At 44.2% G+C, this 18,370-nt stretch overlaps 1 protein-coding gene across 2 annotated transcripts in view; it reads left to right on the top strand.

Annotated features, from left to right (window-relative positions):
* HEATR1 (HEAT repeat containing 1) overlaps positions 1–18,370 on the top strand; it is a 100,924-nt gene that overhangs the window by 52,092 nt on the left and 30,462 nt on the right. For both annotated transcript variants that reach the window (XM_077282903.1, XM_077282904.1), the window contains exons 23-36: positions 7,494–7,736; positions 9,136–9,264; positions 9,365–9,471; positions 10,889–11,026; positions 11,683–11,801; positions 11,912–12,033; positions 12,593–12,721; positions 13,303–13,533; positions 13,678–13,804; positions 13,907–14,073; positions 14,174–14,220; positions 15,033–15,156; positions 15,631–15,771; positions 17,328–17,620. In XM_077282903.1, coding sequence (XP_077139018.1) covers positions 7,494–7,736; positions 9,136–9,264; positions 9,365–9,471; positions 10,889–11,026; positions 11,683–11,801; positions 11,912–12,033; positions 12,593–12,721; positions 13,303–13,533; positions 13,678–13,804; positions 13,907–14,073; positions 14,174–14,220; positions 15,033–15,156; positions 15,631–15,771; positions 17,328–17,620 — 2,117 coding nt within the window. The remainder of the gene's footprint in view (positions 1–7,493; positions 7,737–9,135; positions 9,265–9,364; positions 9,472–10,888; positions 11,027–11,682; positions 11,802–11,911; positions 12,034–12,592; positions 12,722–13,302; positions 13,534–13,677; positions 13,805–13,906; positions 14,074–14,173; positions 14,221–15,032; positions 15,157–15,630; positions 15,772–17,327; positions 17,621–18,370) is intronic.

Raw genomic sequence — 18,370 nt, 5'->3', positions numbered from 1 at the left:
CTTAACGGTTCATAAAAAACTTGACTGTTCAGGATATGATAAAAGTCATAGTATTCTGAATCTTTAACTTATAAAGATACCTTTACATGGGGTGATTATTGGTTCCAGAGAGGCTTTCGGCCGATAATCGTACACATGGCTGGTGACAGGACAATACAATATAAACGTTCAAAGGTAAACACTGATAACATTAAAATCTAATATATAATTGCCTAGAATACTACTTCCGGCAATTTGTGCCAACTTCCGTGGCTTTGTCCGGAGATAATGTCCGGAGATAAGTGACGTCACCAGCGTCCTACACCCGCTCAGGGTGGACAAAGATATATGCCTTCGTGGTGCGCGGCACTTTTCTGATTGGTTGCCGCCTGCCGCGAGCGACCAATCAGAAATGTGCCGTACTGTCAAGAATTGTCAAGAGCTGGTGAGTGCAGCCATTTTTTGTTCTTTCTTACTATTATTTATTAATTGTATTATTCTTACATTTGAATAAATAAAGTATATATGGATTCTAGACTCCCGATTCTTTAGAATCGGGCTGCCATCTAGTTATATATAATAGTATGTTACTATGTTGGAAGCTGCGGGACCAGTGTGGTGGCTGTGAAGTACTATATGAAGATGCTGGAGGGTGAGTATAAGAATGGGGGCACAGGGCTTATATTGAAAGCACCACTCCAGCACTGCAAAATAACACTGGAGTGCTGCTTTAAAATCCCATGGGAGAACTATAACTCCCAGCATGTCCTGCAGATCCTATGACATGCTGGGAGATATAGTTCACTAAAGGAGTGGCAGAGTCCAAATCAAAAAAACAAACAGAGGGCTGCCGCGCTGAAAACACATGTAAACACATAAACATATAACGGTGCCCACCTCCTCGTGTCCGCGTCCACCCGTGCCTGCACGATCAGAAGTATTGGAGCGGCTCTGCTTAGTGTGTGCCCGAAGTGGCTGGTAATGCGGATGGTTGAGCTAGGTCCGCAGGTAGGGAGCGTCCTCCCTTTACACCCCAGATAGCTCTCGAATCACCCACTGCAGCAGCCGGCGGTGCGCCTCGGCCGAAAGCGCCGCCGTGTAGTAGCGTGGTGTGTGGGGGGCGTGGCTTAGCGGTGACGTCACCTGTCCGTAAGAAACGGACATGTACAGGGGCCAATGACCGACGCGTTTCGAGGGAACCGTCCCTCTTTCTCAAGGTACTTGTCCCTGTACTGCTGCTAAACCTTTATACCCCCATACTTTCCCAGCTGGTGTACTGGTTTGCCAAATTGGCTAACGAATGGCATTTGTCACGCTGCTGACCAGGCTGCCTGGGTGAATTGTACACTGTCACTAAACAATATATATACTGTACAAATATTATCTCTATTAAGAGACACACTATTACTGCATGGGAGGCTGATAATTTCTCCAGTTTCCCAAAGACCAATGCTCAAATACATCCCCCAAAGGGATCACAGCTCCTTGTCCAAGAAATTATATATGCAAAAAATCCCACAAATAACATAATTAATGCAACCCCCCTATTGACAATATTAAAATTCGAAATTTATTAATCACAAAAAAAACTGTATAATATATATAAAATTGTATATGAATATATAAATACCCAACCCTATATAAAAATTGTTCATAAAAATAACAATGTTAAAAACCTTGTAATTTCTGTACATTCTTTGTATATTATTTACAATATGTACTTACATAAATTCTACACATACACCCATACTAAAATTTGATCCCCCTCAGGCATCCTACATTAAAGCACTGGTACCACCCCAAGATACATTAAAGGGCATACAGTTCTATTTCATAATTTAGTCCCTTTGGGGCCAGACTGTCAAGTGTGAAAATCCACTTGGACTCAACCCTTGACATACTCCTCAAGTAGTCCCCGCCTCTAGGATTTTTTTGTACAATCTGGATACCACAAAAAGACGCTCCCTTGCATGTCCGCCCATGTTTTTCTGCATAATGGCGTGACAAGGGGTGCCCAACAAACTCCTTAGCAATATTGTCCAAATGTTCCTTTATCCTATCTTTCAATCTTCTCTTCGTGCGGCCTACATATAATTTATCGCAGGGACACCTGATTATATAGATGACCCCCGTAGAATGACAGGATATTTTATCCTTAATAATGAATGTATTGGTCCTTTCTGTGTTCCAAAATCTTGTTTGGACCGACTTTTTGCATTCTGTTCGTATACAGCAGGGGCAGGTTCCACATGCAGTGAACCCCCCAATTTTTCAGTCCTACAGTGTTTGTTGGTTTGATGTGTCCCTCAATCATTCCCATACTGGCTGTTGGGGCTATAATGTTCCCGATGTTTTTAGCCTTCCTAAAGACAAATTTAGGTTTGTCGGATATCAATTCTCCTACAACTCTATCACTTTTTAAAATAGGCCAATGTTTTTGGATTATATTAGTGAATCTTTTCCGATTCACATGGTATTGGGTAATAAACGGTATTTTGCCAATCTCTTGTGCTATACCCAGGGGTTGCGGTCTTATTTTTGTTCCATGAATCAAATTCCCTCTAGGGATGGCCCTGACCTCTTGTCTGACCTCCTCCAGGGATGTCTCACAATAGCCTCTCTCTAAGAATTGATTTTTTAAATAATTGGATTCCTCATCATAATCCCCCTCTTTTGTGCAATTCCGTCTTATGCGAGTGAAATGGCTTTTTGGAATGTTTGAAAGCCACGACGGAAGGTGGCAACTGTCTGTATGGATGTAGCTATTACAGTCTATTTCCTTATGGTAACATTTGGTGAATATAGTGTTGTTTTCTATGTAAATATTCAAATCCAAAAAGTTGACATTGGATGTGCTTATGGTGGGTGTAAACTCCAAACCATACTCCTTTTCATTCAATCCCCTAAGGAAGGTACTAAGATCAGACTGTGTCCCTTCCCATATGAACACCACATCATCAATAAAGCGTCGCCACAAAATTAGGCCTTTGCGTAATTGGCCATTCTGGTAAATATGAGACTCCTCCCACTTTCCCACATACATGTTAGCATAACTTGGGGCAAATTTTGTACCCATGGCTGTACCCCAAGTTTGCAAATAAAACTGTTTACAATAAATGAAATAATTATGTTGGAGAATAAATTTCATGCTCTCCACAATGTATGCAATTTGGGTGGGGTTGTAAGAGTGTAGTTGTTCTAAAAAATATTCAGCTGATGAGCAACCTTTCTCTTGATTGATGACCGTATAGAGAGATTTAATATCCAATGTACCAAGTATATAGTTGCTCCCCCAACTAGTGTTTTCTAAAATCTGTATTGTGTCCCCTGTATCCTTTAGGTAAGCTGGAAGAAGGGTAACGCACTTCTGTAGGTGTACATCCACATACTCTGATAAATTAGCTGTCAGGCAATTTATGCCTGATATGATGGGTCTTCCTGGTGGGCTCGTGGAGTTCTTGTGCAGTTTCGGGATATGATAAAAAACTGCCACACTTGGTGTTTTTTTATTAATAAATTGAAACTCCTTTTTATTTAAAATACCCATAGATTTACCCTTCAGGGCTAAAAAATTAAGTTTTTTTACATATTGAGCAGTACGATCACCTAAAAGCTTCTTGTATGTAACAGCATCATTTAAGAGCCTCAACGCTTCCATATGGTACATGTTACGGTCCATGATAACTATGCCTCCCCCTTTATCAGCACCCCAGACCACAATGTCATTATTATCCTGAAGTTGGACTAAAGCATTTTTTTCCTCTCTAGTGAGATTGCTTGGGGCATATCTGGGATTCACACCTTTTAATTTCCTAATATCAGAGGTGACCAGTGTTTCAAAGGTATAAAAAGCATTTGAGTATTCACTAATAGGATTAAATGCGGAGGGGTTAGCCAATGTAGTATGTACATATTCCTTGGGGCTGTGATTTACTGTATTGGCACCTGCCAGTTGTTTTTTTAAAAAATATTTTTCGATAGCTAAGTTACGCAGAAATTTTTTCATACATACATATAACATAAAGGGACTTGATTTTGATGTGGGGGCGAACTTTAAACCTTTTTGTAAGAGGGATTCCTCTTCCTTTGATAATACATGTGTGCTGAGATTGAAAATTCTTTGCCTAGAAGTTTCTTTATTCATTTTCGTTTTGGTGAATTTCCTCCCTCCTCTCTTACCGCGTTTGTTTTTCCGCTTCGTACCTGAAAAAAATGTTGGTATATTTTAGAGGTATTCCCCTTCTTAGGACCTAGCATTCCTTTATTGATGACTCTATGGGGTAGAGTGCTTTATTGTGTTTTGGAAAGACTAACCTCTTAATTGTGGCAGCCAACCTGTGGTGAGGTAAAAGCAGGGGCGTAACTACCGCGGTCGCAGCGGTCGCAGTTGCGACGGGGCCCAGACTACTTTGGGGGCCCCATGGACAGTAAGCCGGAGAATGAAATGACCCATGATTGCACCCATTTGTGAGTGACCCGCAGCAGGGAGCCGTCACCGCTCTCTAATTATACTTACCTACTCCCGGCACGGTCCCTGGAAGTCCCTGATTCTTCCAGCGCTGCAGATTCTTCCTGCACTGAGCGGTCACATGGTCCCGCTCATTACAGAAATGAATAGGCGGCTCCACCTCCCATAGAGGCGGAGCCTCATATTCATTTCTGTAATGAACGGGTCATGTGACCGCTCAATACAGGAAGAAGATGCAGCGGTGGAAGAAGCAGGGACGCAGCGCCAGGAGCAGCCTGCAGGTGACTGGTGAGTATCCAGCGCTGCGCAGCGCTGGGCGATATTTACCTCTCCTCGTTCCGGTGCGGCTCTGTCATCAGCGTCCTCTGGCAGTGACGTTCAAGGTCAGAGGGCGCGGTGACGTAGTCAGTGCGCGCCCTCTGCTGAACGTCAGTGCCGAAGACGGAGCCGCACGAGGAGCAGCCAGGTAAATATTGATAGTGCCCGGGTCCTGAGCGAAGAGAGAGAGGTGAGGTGAGTATGTGATTTTTTTTTTTTTTTTATGGCAGCAAAAGCATAAGGGGCAAGTGGCTATACGGAGCAACTTGTGGGGCCATAACACTTGTGCAGCACTATAAGGGGCAGTGACTGGACGGAGCATCTTATGGGGCCATAACTCTTGTGCAGCGCCAGCACTATAAGGGGCAGTGGCTGTGCGGAGCATCTTATGGGGCCATAACGATTGTGCAGCACTATAAGGGGCAGTGACTGTGCGGAGCATCTTATGGGGCCATAACACTTGTGCAGCACTATAAGGGGCAGTGACTGTGCGGAGCATCTTATGGGGCCATAACTCTTGTGCAGCACTATAAGGGGCAGTGGCTGTGCAGAGCATCTTATGGGGCCATAACGATTGTGCAGCACTATAAGGGGCAGTGGCTGTGCGGAGCATCTTATGGGGCCATAACTCTTGTGCAGCGCCAGCACTATAAGGGGCAGTGGCTGTGCGGAGCATCTTATGGGGCCATAACGCTTGTGCAGCACTATATGGAGCAGTGGCTGTGCGGAGCATCTTATGGGGCCATAACTCTTGTGCAGCGCCAGCACTATAAGGGGCAGTGGCTGTGCGGAGCATCTTATGGGGCCATAACGCTTGTGCAGCACTATATGGGGCAGTGGCTGTGCGGAGCATCTTATGGGGCCATAACACTTGTGCAGCACTATAAGGGGCAGTGACTGGACGGAGCATCTTATGGGGCCATAACTCTTGTGCAGCGCCAGCACTATAAGGGGCAGTGGCTGTGCGGAGCATCTTATGGGGCCATAACTCTTGTGCAGCGCCAGCACTATAAGGGGCAGTGGCTGTGCGGAGCATCTTATGGGGCCATAACTCTTGTGCAGCGCCAGCACTATAAGGGGCAGTGGCTGTGCGGAGCATCTTATGGGGCCATAACTCTTGTGCAGCACTATAAGGGGCAGTGGCTGGACGGAGCATCTTATGGGGCCATAATGAACGGTGCAGAGCATTATATATGGCACAGCTTTCTATGGAGCATCTATGGGGCCATAATGAACGGTGCAGAGCATTATATATGGGGCAGCTTTATATGGAGCATCTATGGGGCAATAATCAACGGTATGGAGCACTATGAGGGGGGCTGCGTTGTATTCTATGGGGGTTACCTTGAGTTGTATGGCAGGGCTGCGGGGGGGGGCCCCATTTGGAAGTTCGCACCGGGGCCCATAACTTTGTAGTTACGCCACTGGGTAAAAGCATCCCATGGCTGCACACACAGAGCCCTCCCTCGTGTTGCCTTTCCACAGCACAGGTAATGGAAGCCAGCAGATTCTAGTGTTGGAGTCTGAAGGACCTGTGATGATGTCAAGAAGAGGGAGGGCTCTGTGCTGCCATGTGATGCTCCAGCCCACCCACTTCTGACATCATCACAGGTCCTCCTTGTGCACACTGCACAGCACTCAGCTCCAGCCCAGGAAGGTACCAGTGATCTCCTCTCTCCCCCGGACCCTGCTGCTGCCTCCTCCTCCCCCGGACACACGGATCTCCCCAGCTGCTGCAGCAATCAGCGCTGAGGAATCCACCGTGTGTCGCTGCTTAAGTGCAGTATTCATTTGCTGCTCACCGCTCAGCTGATAGGTGGGCGGGGAGTAGCTAATGAGTATTCACTGCACTTAAAATCATCGGGACCACATGGTTTCCCCAGCAGCTGATTCCAGGCAGTGGGGACATTTTTCTGCCTCCTGAAGTGGGATAACAGTGCGATCCCACTCGCTCCTGCCCCCCTCCCTACATCCCTACCATAAGACGCACCCACACTTTCCTCCCAAATTTTGAGGAAAAGTGCGTCTTATGGTCAGAAAAATACGGTAACTGACCAGCTAGATAAGACATCAGGACGGTGACCCGATCCATGAGCAAAACTCCAGAGGAGTGCTGGTATCGGGTCCACAACACTTCAGGCTGAGGTAGGGGAAGGAAAAAGCAGAACACATGTAACAGAAGAGGAACACAACAAGAACGAAATGGAACTACTGCAATACTTGAGGTTCAAGGGTTCGTAGACTGTTGCACCCAATTGAGCTGGGCAGATAAGATAAGTTCCTCATGTGGGATAGCCGTGCTAATAACGAGGGCCTGCCATGTGCTGATTGTGGGGGACTTGTCAGCCATCCTATGGAGAGCAGTTGTTTTCCTAGCCAAGAAAGATTTGAGTGTAATGCTGCCAACGTTCTTTTTCTGACAACCCAGCCGGTGAGCTTTCGAACGACCCATTCTTTCACAAATGTTAGTAAAGGCAGACAGTACGGCGATGGGCTTTTTTTACACATGTTGTAGTGGGGCCAAAAGTTAGTTTTATGTTTAAGCTTGTGCCATATCCACTGATGGCTGGGTGACCAGTCATCTTCTCATGTACATGCCATGAAGTATGCGCACAGCCACCAACGAGAGGTTTCTGAATGTTTTTTTTTCACTATATATTATTACAACTAATCAGTGGTAAGGCAGCATTTTGGCAAATTATCCAGTGCTTTCCTTTATATCTTGCAGGAGCTTTTGCTGCAGTTATTACTGGTCTTGAACAGATTACTGGAGAAAGTGACACAATCTGCAAGAGCCGTTTTACCCGATGAGGCCTGGCTGCTCCACATCGTCCTGGGCAAGTATAATGAGCATTCTGCTGGCCTCTTATCGAAGAACCCTCAGTGCCTCCATCTCTTCATCCAAGCTCTTAAGACTCCTCAGATCATCTCTGAAGGAATGCCATCTTTCCAGATTACTGCTCTTGGACAGGTACGTGTTTTATCTTTTTTTTTTTTTCTTTCTTTCTTTCTTTCTTGAATGTATTAAAGGGAACCGTTCACCCCATTTTTTAAAAATTAGATAAAAATAGTGTGAAATAGGGGCAGAGCTGGGCTTTACATTACTGCCTTTTTGGTGCCTTTACACCCCCGTTAGGCTGCCGAAATACCTTTGTGAAGTGGCCGTTTTGTCCTGTCACTCAAGTTGGTCAGGTCGGATGGGCGTGGTCACAGCGCTGTTTCTCCCCCAGATCAGACTCATCATTACGTTGGTGGCGTAGTGGTGTGCGCATGTCCAAAGAGAAGATCCACTGCCCAGGAGATTCAAAACAGCGCGGTCTACGCTATTCGCCGTTTACCGGTGGGCGCGGCCATCTTTCCTGTGGCTGCGCGTGCGCAGATGGAGCGCTCTGCTGCCCGGGGCTTCAGGAAAATGGCCGCGGGATTCCGCGCGTGCGCAGATGGAGATCGCGGCGGCCATTTTCCTGAAGCCCCGGGCAGCAGAGCGCTCCATCTGCGCACGCGCAGCCACAGGAAAGATGGCCGCGCCCACCGGTAAACGGCGAATAGCGAAGACCGCGCTGTTTTGAATCTCCTGGGCAGTGGATCTTCTCTTTGGACATGCGCACACCACTACGCCACCAACGTAATGATGAGCAGGATTCTGGGGGAGAAACAGCGCTGTGACCACGCCCATCCGACCTGACCAACTTGAGTGACAGGACAAAACGGCCACTTCACAAAGGTATTTCGGCAGCCTAACGGGGTTGAAAAGCCACCAAAAAGGCACTAATGTAAAGCCCAGCTCTGCCCCTATTTCACACTATTTTTATCTAATCTTTAAAAAACGGGGTGATAGGTTCCCTTTAAATGAATGGTAAATGACAGTGTCTGATTTTGAGATCACAGAATATGAATACTTGTCGGCTCCTGATTTCTGCTTTCTAAATCTGTAGTATTTATGTATTCTAGTGTGTGTGCTAGAATTCTGTGCCGAAATTTTACAAACTTTTACAGTAGAGTTCAGAACTGCTCAAAATTCAGTCCTACATAAACATACACTAAAATATTGTGTTTGTAGACTTATAGTCCATAGTAAAATAAAGAACTAATATTTGGCTGCAGCGTTTAATAGAGGAAAAAGAACACACCTCGAAATGACTAAGATGAGATCTGATTGGTAGGGATAAAAAAAATATGATTTTAATGTTGTATATTGACTGTGACAAGAATCCTTCTCTAATAAGTGTTGTGGATCATTGGGGCAATAAAGGAAAACTACTCAAGGAAAACAATGTTGTACTTGTGATATCTGAAGTCTCAATGTATTGCACACGTTTCGTTAGTTTCACATTTATTACTTTTTTTTACTGTGTTTTCTCCTTTCTTAGATCACTAAGGCTTTCTTTTCCGCTCTCGATGGCACTGTCCAGCAGAAGTTGCTGGGTATCCTATTTGACTTGCAAGTAGAGAGCAAGAACGCCGCATGTGTTCAGGCTGTCGGCAGCACTTTTAAATCTGTAAGTCAGAAGATGTGGTGACATCTCAGCAATGTTTCAGTTTAGTAATACGTTCTGTCAACCGTTCTAAGTTGGATCTATCTGTCCATTCTTCTGACAGATCTCTGTAAATGCCGTGCATGTCAGTGCTGAGCTTGAACCTCCTGGAAGAGACAAGGCTGCTTCTTCTGTGCGACAAACCAGAAGGAGTAGAATGCAAACCCAAAGGTACCGACAATTGTAAATGAAAAATCTAGCAAAACTCCTTTTTTGAAATGTCTTGGAGTGCTGGCCCTGTATTGCCATGGGTTCAGATTTTATGCCTTTAAATTGTAACTCATTTTAAGTATTAAAGGTGCAGCACAGTGTATCTGATTGGTGGGAACCAGGTCTTGAGACCCCCCCCACACCCTGAACGGTCAAAACACCACTCTGAAGTGCTCAGCTCCCGTATGAGCTACACACAGGGCGGTGCACGGGCTCAATAGTCTATGAGTCTATATATTCACTCTCACAGAGCGGTGTACACACCCATAGACCTAATATTGAGCCAATACACCACTCTGTGCAGCTCACAGCAGCTGTGCACTTCTGCGCAGTGTTTTGACCTATCGGCTGGGGTCTCACGATCCAGAGACCCACCGATCAGCAACACTATGCAGTCCCCTGTTATATAGAAAAACGTATAAATTGACCGTAATACTTTAAGCCATCAGCTAGAGTTGGAGTGAAATGATTCTCAAGACCCTGTTCATCGGCCACATTGTTAGTCTGCTGCCGTTGGACTGGAGCCCTAAGGACAGTCTCCTACCTCACGGCATCTGCCGCTCTTCTTTTGATAAGCCAACCAGGAGTGACGACATTGTTATTGCATGACACACATGACGTTGCTCCAGGCAGGCTGGCTAATTACAAGAGCCATTCAGTAAGACGCGGTTCTCAGGGAGCATGTCCAATTCGCACAGGTCACAGACGTGGCCCAATGGTCCCGGTTTTACTAATTAAGGCTACGTTCACATTTGCGTTGTGCGCCGCAGCGTCGGCGCCGCAGCGCACAACGCAAACAAAAACGCGGCAAAACGCACGCTAAAACGCTGCGTTTTGCGCCGCATGCGTCCTTTTTGGCCGAAAGTTGGACGCAAAAAAAATGCAACTTGAAGCGTTTCTTGCGTCCAACGCTTGCGGCCATGCGGCGCAAAACGCAGCACAACGCATGTCCATGCGCCCCCATGTTAAATATAGGGGCGCATGACGCATGCGGCGCCGCTGCGGCGCCCGACGCTGCGGCGCTGACCGCAAATGTGAACGTAGCCTAACATCAAACTCTACCAACATCTCATTCAGTTGAAAGATCAACCATGTAATAATTGTGGTCCTAGAACAGGAACCACTCAAACTTTAGATGGCTAATAGTCATCTACCTTGGTATATCTTAATAAGGATTGTGGACTGAAGTTCCCCTCTACTATTGACTTCTAGTCTCCCCTTTTTAAATACTTAATTAGGTACATTTTCAGCTTCTGACTGGTTGGCAGAGTTCTCTTTGTAAAGCTCCTAATTTAGTCTTATTGTATCCATGTGTCTTGATTGATGTCCTTGGGTTAGTATATGTCTTATTATTTATCTGTTCTATGTGCTGGCTTAGGAAACAGCCGGCTGATGCGGTAGAAGAAGGGAATGTGAACTGGTCTAGGACTACTCTGATCCTGGAGCTGCTTCAGCACAAGAAGAAGCTGAAGGACTCTCAGCAGTTGGTGCCTACTCTCTTCTACCTTTTGTCAAGGTATGAAGGTGCAATTACAATAGAAATATTAAAGTAGCTGCATTTTCTGGGGAAATAAATAATCATTTTTATGATTTTGCAAAAGTGAACAGCTCAAGCAATAAAATTCTGATCAAAACCAAAATCTCTGCCATTACCTGGGAACCTTAACAGCAGGTGTCTCTCTATGGAGCAGTAGACCGTGTGCTCCCTAATGGCTAAGCAGCTTGAAATGTGAGCTTCTCTACTCCATTAAAAGGATTTTTCAGCACTTAAGCTGAATTTCTGCAATTACTGCAATTTCCCTCCATTGCCAGATCAAGTGTGTCAACCAGACTCTCCTTCACTTCTCTCAATGTTTAGAGAAGAGGATGAGGATCCAGTCTGCATTTGACCACCAGTATACCGATCACATGCTGGTGTCACGTGACTGCCCTGTATATCTGACATTAGAGGGAAATCCTGACAGTATGCACAATGCGCACTGTCAGTGTTCGCCAATCTACAGTCACATAACATCAGTACAGAAATTTACCTTAATCCTGAAACACACCTTTAATAATAGGCTAGGAGATTAATCCAATTCTCTAGTCTATTGGGATAGGCTCCACAATGGTGAGCATGCAGTTTAAGATAGCACAACTTTGGATTAATGAGCCTGTGCATTTTATTTCTAGATGTCTTGAGACTTCAGATCCTGAGCAGGGAAACATGGAGTACACCAAGCAGCTAATCCTTAGTTGTCTTCTCAACACCTGCCAAAAGGTTTCACTGGATAATGAAAAAGATGCTAAAGGTAAAAGGACATTTTGGTTCTGTATTATTATTTGCTTTTTAAACCAGAGTATAAAAAAAGATTCCAATTACAAAATAAACCATAATGAAAATGCTCTTTGTATTTTCTAGAAATTCTGGATGAAGAAAAGTTCAATGTGGAGCTCATTGTTCAGTGTGTCAGGACTTCTCAGATGCCACAGACTCATCATCACGCTCTTCTTCTCCTGGGAACCGCAGCTGGAATCTTCCCTGTAAGACCTGTACTACAATAAGACCTGTACTACAGTGTCTGTTGACTTTTTGCTGTTTTTTTTTTTTTATGTCGTTCAGTTTGGGGATTAACAGTGATTATCTGTGATTAGGATATTTTATGTTGCACTTTGGGCACAATTCTTCAAGGTGATCCTGTCATAAAACACCTTGAAATGGTGTGCAAATTTGCAACTTTTGGCGTTTTCGTGCCACTTTTGGACAGCTATTCCAGCTTTTCTAAAAGTCAGCAAAACTGGGACTGAACGTAACCAGGTGCACCTGACTAATTCATGATGACTTGCACCATTAAATTGCCATAAATTACGGCAGAAATGTTCTTCATTCCCTGATGAGAGTAAAATTCTTGGCTGTGCCTCTCGCCATTTGAAGAATGCAACAAATTAAGAGGCCCATGCCTCATAATGAATTTGACACTTCTTACTGCACCACTCTGTTCATTAAAACTTACAGAATGCTGGTCTTGTATCGGGCTCCCTTTCCTAAGACCTTGTTTTCTCATATTAAAAATCACTGCTTTATTTCCTTATTTCTTTGAAGGATAAAGTACTTCACAACATCATGCCAATCTTCACCTTCATGGGAGCAAGTGTGATGCGACTGGATGACAGCTACAGCTTTCAAGTGATCAGCAAGACGGTGCAGACTGTTATTCCTGCACTTATACAGGTAGGATGGGATGATATTACAAATGATAGAAATTGGCCATTGAAAGGCAACTGCAATGCTTGTACTCTGTCCTCCACCTTATATCTTTTGTGGCTGATTACAAGTGTTGGCATAGGGAACCATTATTGCCTGTCCAAATGATGAAAAATTAAACCCCATTTGTTTCATTTTCTCTTCCTTTCCACTCTTCCTTTCTCCTTTTCCCCTTTTCCTCTTTTCCGTCCTCTTTCCTCTCTTCCTTTCCCCTTTCCTCTCTTGCTTTTCCCCTTTCCTCACTTGCTTTTTCCCTCTTTCCTCTTTTTTGCTTTTTCCTCTTTTGCTTTTCCCCTTTTTCTCTTTTGCTTCCCCCCATTTCATCTTTTGCTTTTCCCCCTTTCCTCTCATGCTTTTCCCCCTTTCCTCTTTTGCTTTTCCCCCTTTCCTCTCTTGCTTTTCCCCCTTTCCTCTTTTGGTTTTTCCCCTTTCCTCTTTTGGTTTTTCCCCTTTCCTCTTTTGGTTTTCCCCCTTTCCTCTCTTGCTTTTCCCCCTTTCCTAGCATTCATTTGTATACTCTTTCTTTAAATGTTTTCGTTTTGCTTCAGGCTGGGGAACAAACCTCCATGGAGACTAAAGATAATGTGGAGAAGGTGGTTGAGAAGATCATCCATGTGTTTGTGGATGCTCTCCCTCATGTCCCAGAGCACAGACGGCTGCCCATCTTGTCCCAGCTCTTGGACACAGTAGGAGCGGAGCGATTCCTCTGGGTGCTTTTAGTTCTTCTTTTCCAACAACATGTGACCAAAACTGTCACTGTTACTGCAAATGGAGAAAAGGTAAGAAGGGGCGATCTGCCTGCCACGTATATTCAGTAAATGCTGTCTGGCATTTATCACTACAGTAATGACAGCCAAAATGGTATGTCATAATGTACATCTGTTTACTATATCTAAATGTATTTTTGCTCTTTTTTGCTGCAGGATGTGGTGTTGGAGCAGGACTCTGAATTTTGGGTATCGGTCTGCTGTGAATTTAGCGTCCAGAGTCAACTGAAGAGTTTGGTCAGTCTTCTAAAGTTCATCAGCACACTGCCAGAGAATAAAGAAGGTGATGCGAAAAAAAGGAATCTTTGAAATATTTTCATTCTGAAACACGCTATTTTGTTCTCTTCATTTATCTATAGTGAATTCCTGTTTTGTTCCTTCTTAGATGATCCTGAACAGAAGAAAAGCAAGCTGCGGAGGCCCAAAGTCCTAAAGGAAGACACAGAACTCTTCAATGTTGCAACACATTCTGCTAAACAAATTCGTCACTTTACGTTTCTGTCTGTGTCTTTCATGGCAAACCTCTTGGCTTCTCACGCTTTTGTCGGCAAGGTCAGTAAGATCACTAGTCTCTTATTTTCTTTTACATGAGGATGTCGCCATATGCTGTCCTTAATAGATGTCATTAATGACTGTCCATTGTGTGTCTCAGGTGGTCGAGTGTGACGCTGCCGAGGAATTACAAGAACTGGAACAAAGGTTCGTAAAGTAACAGATCACCAGGACTTTGGCCATTTTCATTATTTTATGGGCGTATCTAACGTTTTTCCTATATTATAGCCTTTCAGTTGCACTCTTCTCTGATTAGTGGTTAAAGTGATGTCAAAGTCTACCTAAATTTGAGAATTGTTGGATTGGTGGGTTCCCACCGGTCGGACCCACTCTGAGCGCCAAAATGGGAAAACGCCTCGTTTTTGTTCTTCTCTTTCCATGGTCTTGTGGCTAGCAGAACCTGAATGGAGCATCTGATTTTTCATCGCTCCATTCTAAATCTATGGACTGAAGATATAAAGATGGCCGAGCACAATGCCGGGTTGACTGATTTCATTAGTGTTGTAAACTTAGAATGGAGGAGCAGAATACAAACACCGCAAGGGATTGGTCGGTGGGACCCAAATCTATTTAACACTTCTCACCTATCCAGTAGACATGATTTATGTAGACAGGAATACCCTTTTAAAGGAACTCTCTTAAAGATAGCCAGTTCAGATGATTTTCATTGGTTCAGCTCTTCTATAGCCCCTGATGAATGGTTATTGCTGGCAATGGGTGCACCACAGTATGGACTAATATTGCACTCATAGGGGCTCTTCATTCTTGTATTGGAGGCTCCCCTGTGTTATCTGTATAGTATGGCATTTGGACACGTTTTGTTCTTATATGACAACCCCTTTATATGTTCATTGTAACCGTTCACAAGCGAGACAACCCCAGCTCTTCTCTTAGTTAGTGTACCTGTGCCATTCCACATATAGTATAATTCCTACATTTCCTAATCAATTTGACTACAGGATATTAGAAGAGGTTCTCTGCTATATCAAATTAGTAGCCGGCTCCGTGGAAGCAAATTCGGATAAACCAACGGCGAAGTTCTGGCGAGCACTTCTCAATAAGTCCTACGAACTGCTGGACAAGGTAAGTCCTACATTGGAGTTCTCTCTCTCTCGTGATCAATCCTGAGTGTTCAGGAAGGAAACTACCTAATTCACAGCCTTATTAGGGGTATGTACACACTTTTAGTGTTTGTAGCCGATTTTTCTGTTGGAAAAACCAGTGCTGGCATGAAACGCGCTTCATAAAATACAAGTGTTTTGATGCATTTTTAGCTACGTTTTTCCCCATTCATTTGGATGAGTGAAACATGCTGAAAAAAGTCTGGAAGAATGGATATGCCTGCAGATTTGGAAAAAATAAGCAGCATGCGCATGAGGTTTAAGAAATATTATTCACTTTGCTGGTGCTGTAAAACACTGCCTTTTTTCCATTTGTGAACAAGCCCTAGACACTGATAAAATGCGCAGTAATCTGTAAAATGCGACCATGTTTCAGTGAAGTTGATGGCCTTTTCAGGGCTTTTTTATTTTGTGTTATTTCCCTTTTGTATTAAAGGTTAATTCTTTATTGCCTACTGAGACCTTTATTCCTGTGATTCGAGGCCTTATGTCTAATCATCTGCCATCCGTGCGACGTAAAGCAATGGATCTCCTCAATAACAAGTTACAGCATCGAACAGCGTGGGATGAACAACAGGTACCATCTTAAAGGGAATGTGTCATCAGAAAATGGCCGACTGTTTTGAGCAAGTCTTAGAACCCAATTCATTATTGAATTTGTGCCTTTTTTGTCTAGTTTTTTTTGGTGTTTTTCATTTGCGCCTTATTCTTTTAATGTGCACCTTTTTTAAAAGCTAATTTATTCGTCCTTCCCCTCCCCCTTATGTTCGCCATTGTGGACGAGGGTTTGGGATTTCCAGATCTTTTCGTCTGATTGAATAATTGCTACTTTTTAAAAAGTGATAACATGTAATTTTAGTGAAACGTGGCACTTTTTTCACTAAAAGGTCACAAAACCAGTTAAAAACCAGGCAAAAAAAGCATTTTTTTGATGTTGTGCGAAACCTCTTGAAGCGGGTGTATCTTTTTGAAGAATTTGACTCTGAAAAACATGGATGAATGCCATGTGAAAAAAACAGAAAGGAAAATTGATTTTAAATAGTGCAAATGATGAATCGGGCCTTTTATGTTAAACATGTTTTATATGAATTGTTAGTGATAAGTTTCACCACGCTTTTTCAAAGGCCTGTCAACTAATTTGACTTGGGCTGGAAGAATTCGGTGGGGACCCTCCCAGATGAATAGTTTCCACTTTTCCTTGCTCCTTTTTTTAAGCCATTTGTTTTCAGAAATGTAGCGACTTTTCAGATAAAACATACATAAAGGTACCTTCACACTGAACAACTTAACAACGATAACGATAGCGATCCGTGACGTTGCAGCGTCCTGGATAGCGATATCGTTGTGTTTGACACGCAGCAGCGATCAGGATCCTGCTGTGACATTGTTGGTCGGAGCTAGGAGGCCAGCACCTTATTTCGTCGCTGGATCACCCGCTGACATCGCTGGATCGGTGTGTGTGACACCGATCCAGCGATGTCTTCACTGGTAACCAGGGTAAACATCGGGTTACTAAGCGCAGGGCCGCGCTTAGTAACCCGATATTTACCCTGGTTACCAGTGTAAATGTAAAAAAAACCAAACACTACATACTCACCTTCTGATGTCTGTCGCGTCCCCCGGCGTCCGCTTCCCTGCACTGTGTCAGCGCCGGCTGGCCGTAAAGCAGAGCACAGCGGTGACGTCACCGCTCTGCTTTACGGCCGGCGCTTACAGTGCAGGGAAGCAGAACGCCGGGGGACGCGACAGACACGGAATGTAAGTATGTAGTGTTTGTTTTTTTTTACATTTACACTGGTAACCAGGGTAAAGATCGGGTTACTAAGCGCGGCCCTGCGCTTAGTAACCCGATGTTTACCCTGGTTACCCGGGGACTTCGGCATCGTTGGTCGCTGGAGAGCTGTCTGTGTGACAGCTCTCCAGCGACCACACAGCGATGCTGCAGCGATCGGCATCGTTGTCTAGATCGCTGCAGCGTCGCTAAATGTGACGGTACCTTAAGCGATAAGTGAGCCTGTCCCGGATTCATACCGCCTGTGGTTCAGACAACATAAATCCCCTATCTCGTTCCCTGTAAGTACATTTTTGTGCTTGCTTGGTCAAAAAACCTTTTTTTGATTTCTGTTTTTCCAGATTGAGTTACTTTTAGGACTGGTGAAGGACCTTCATTCTGTCACACAAAGGAAAGGAAATGTAGAAGGAGAGGAGCAAGCCATTAACAGACAGACGGCTCTCTACAGCTTAACACTTCTCTGCAGACTTTTTGGTTCTGACCGACAGCAAGTGTTCGTGCCTGTTCTCCATGCAGCCGTTGATCTTCTGTCTGTGGAGCAGGTGGAGGAAAAGAACGTTGTAGGCAGCGCTCTACTGTGCATTGCTGAAATTGTCAGCACCATCAAGGCCCTTGCTATCCCACAGTTGCCCAGGTATGCAGTTATTAGACATGTCGTCCATTCCAGGAGAAGGTCCCATCCACCCATAGCATGCAAACGTGAAATTATATATCAACTATGATTTGTATTACCGCTCTAGAAAATGGGGGAAAAAGCGAAGATACTTTTCTCATAAATTGGCCAATTCATTTATACCCAGCAGCCAACGACAAGGCAAAGAGGATCCTTGTTGGCTGCTGGGCAATTCATATTTGATATATTTCATGTTTACATGCTATAGCGCTACAGGGTGCAACTTTTATTTGTTAGTTATGTATGGAAGTGGCTACTCATAGTATCCACCTGTCCACATCTGGTGTCTGTTTGGAAGCGACGGTCAGTCTTTATTATTTCCATCCACCCATAGGACACTAGAGATTGTTCACAGAAGGGAATTTTCACATGGATTTCGGCACATGTTTTGCTCAGAAATCCACTTGAAATTTGACTCCCCTTAAATCTATGGGAAATACATGTCGGTGTTCAAATTTGAAATCCTCGTGGTGGAAAATAATGCAGTGACCTGATGAATTCTGATTCTGCACGAGCTTCAGGGGAAAGGCTAAAATCCAATTTTTAATCCTCAGTGAAATTGGCATAAAAAATCCCCCAAACTGTTAAAATGTGCGGATTACCGTTTCCATTTTCCTTGCCTCCAAATCTGCTATGAGAACATGGCTTAAGTTTACTGGATGGCCATTCTAAGGCTAAGTTCATACGAGTGTATAACAAAAGGTTATTCGA

The sequence above is a fragment of the Ranitomeya variabilis genome, chromosome 2 (assembly GCF_051348905.1).
Source record: "Ranitomeya variabilis isolate aRanVar5 chromosome 2, aRanVar5.hap1, whole genome shotgun sequence".
In the NCBI taxonomy this organism is placed as follows: Eukaryota; Metazoa; Chordata; class Amphibia; order Anura; family Dendrobatidae; genus Ranitomeya; species Ranitomeya variabilis.
The sequence above is the reverse complement of the archived record's forward strand: the minus strand, read 5'-3'. Positions and strand labels throughout refer to the sequence as shown.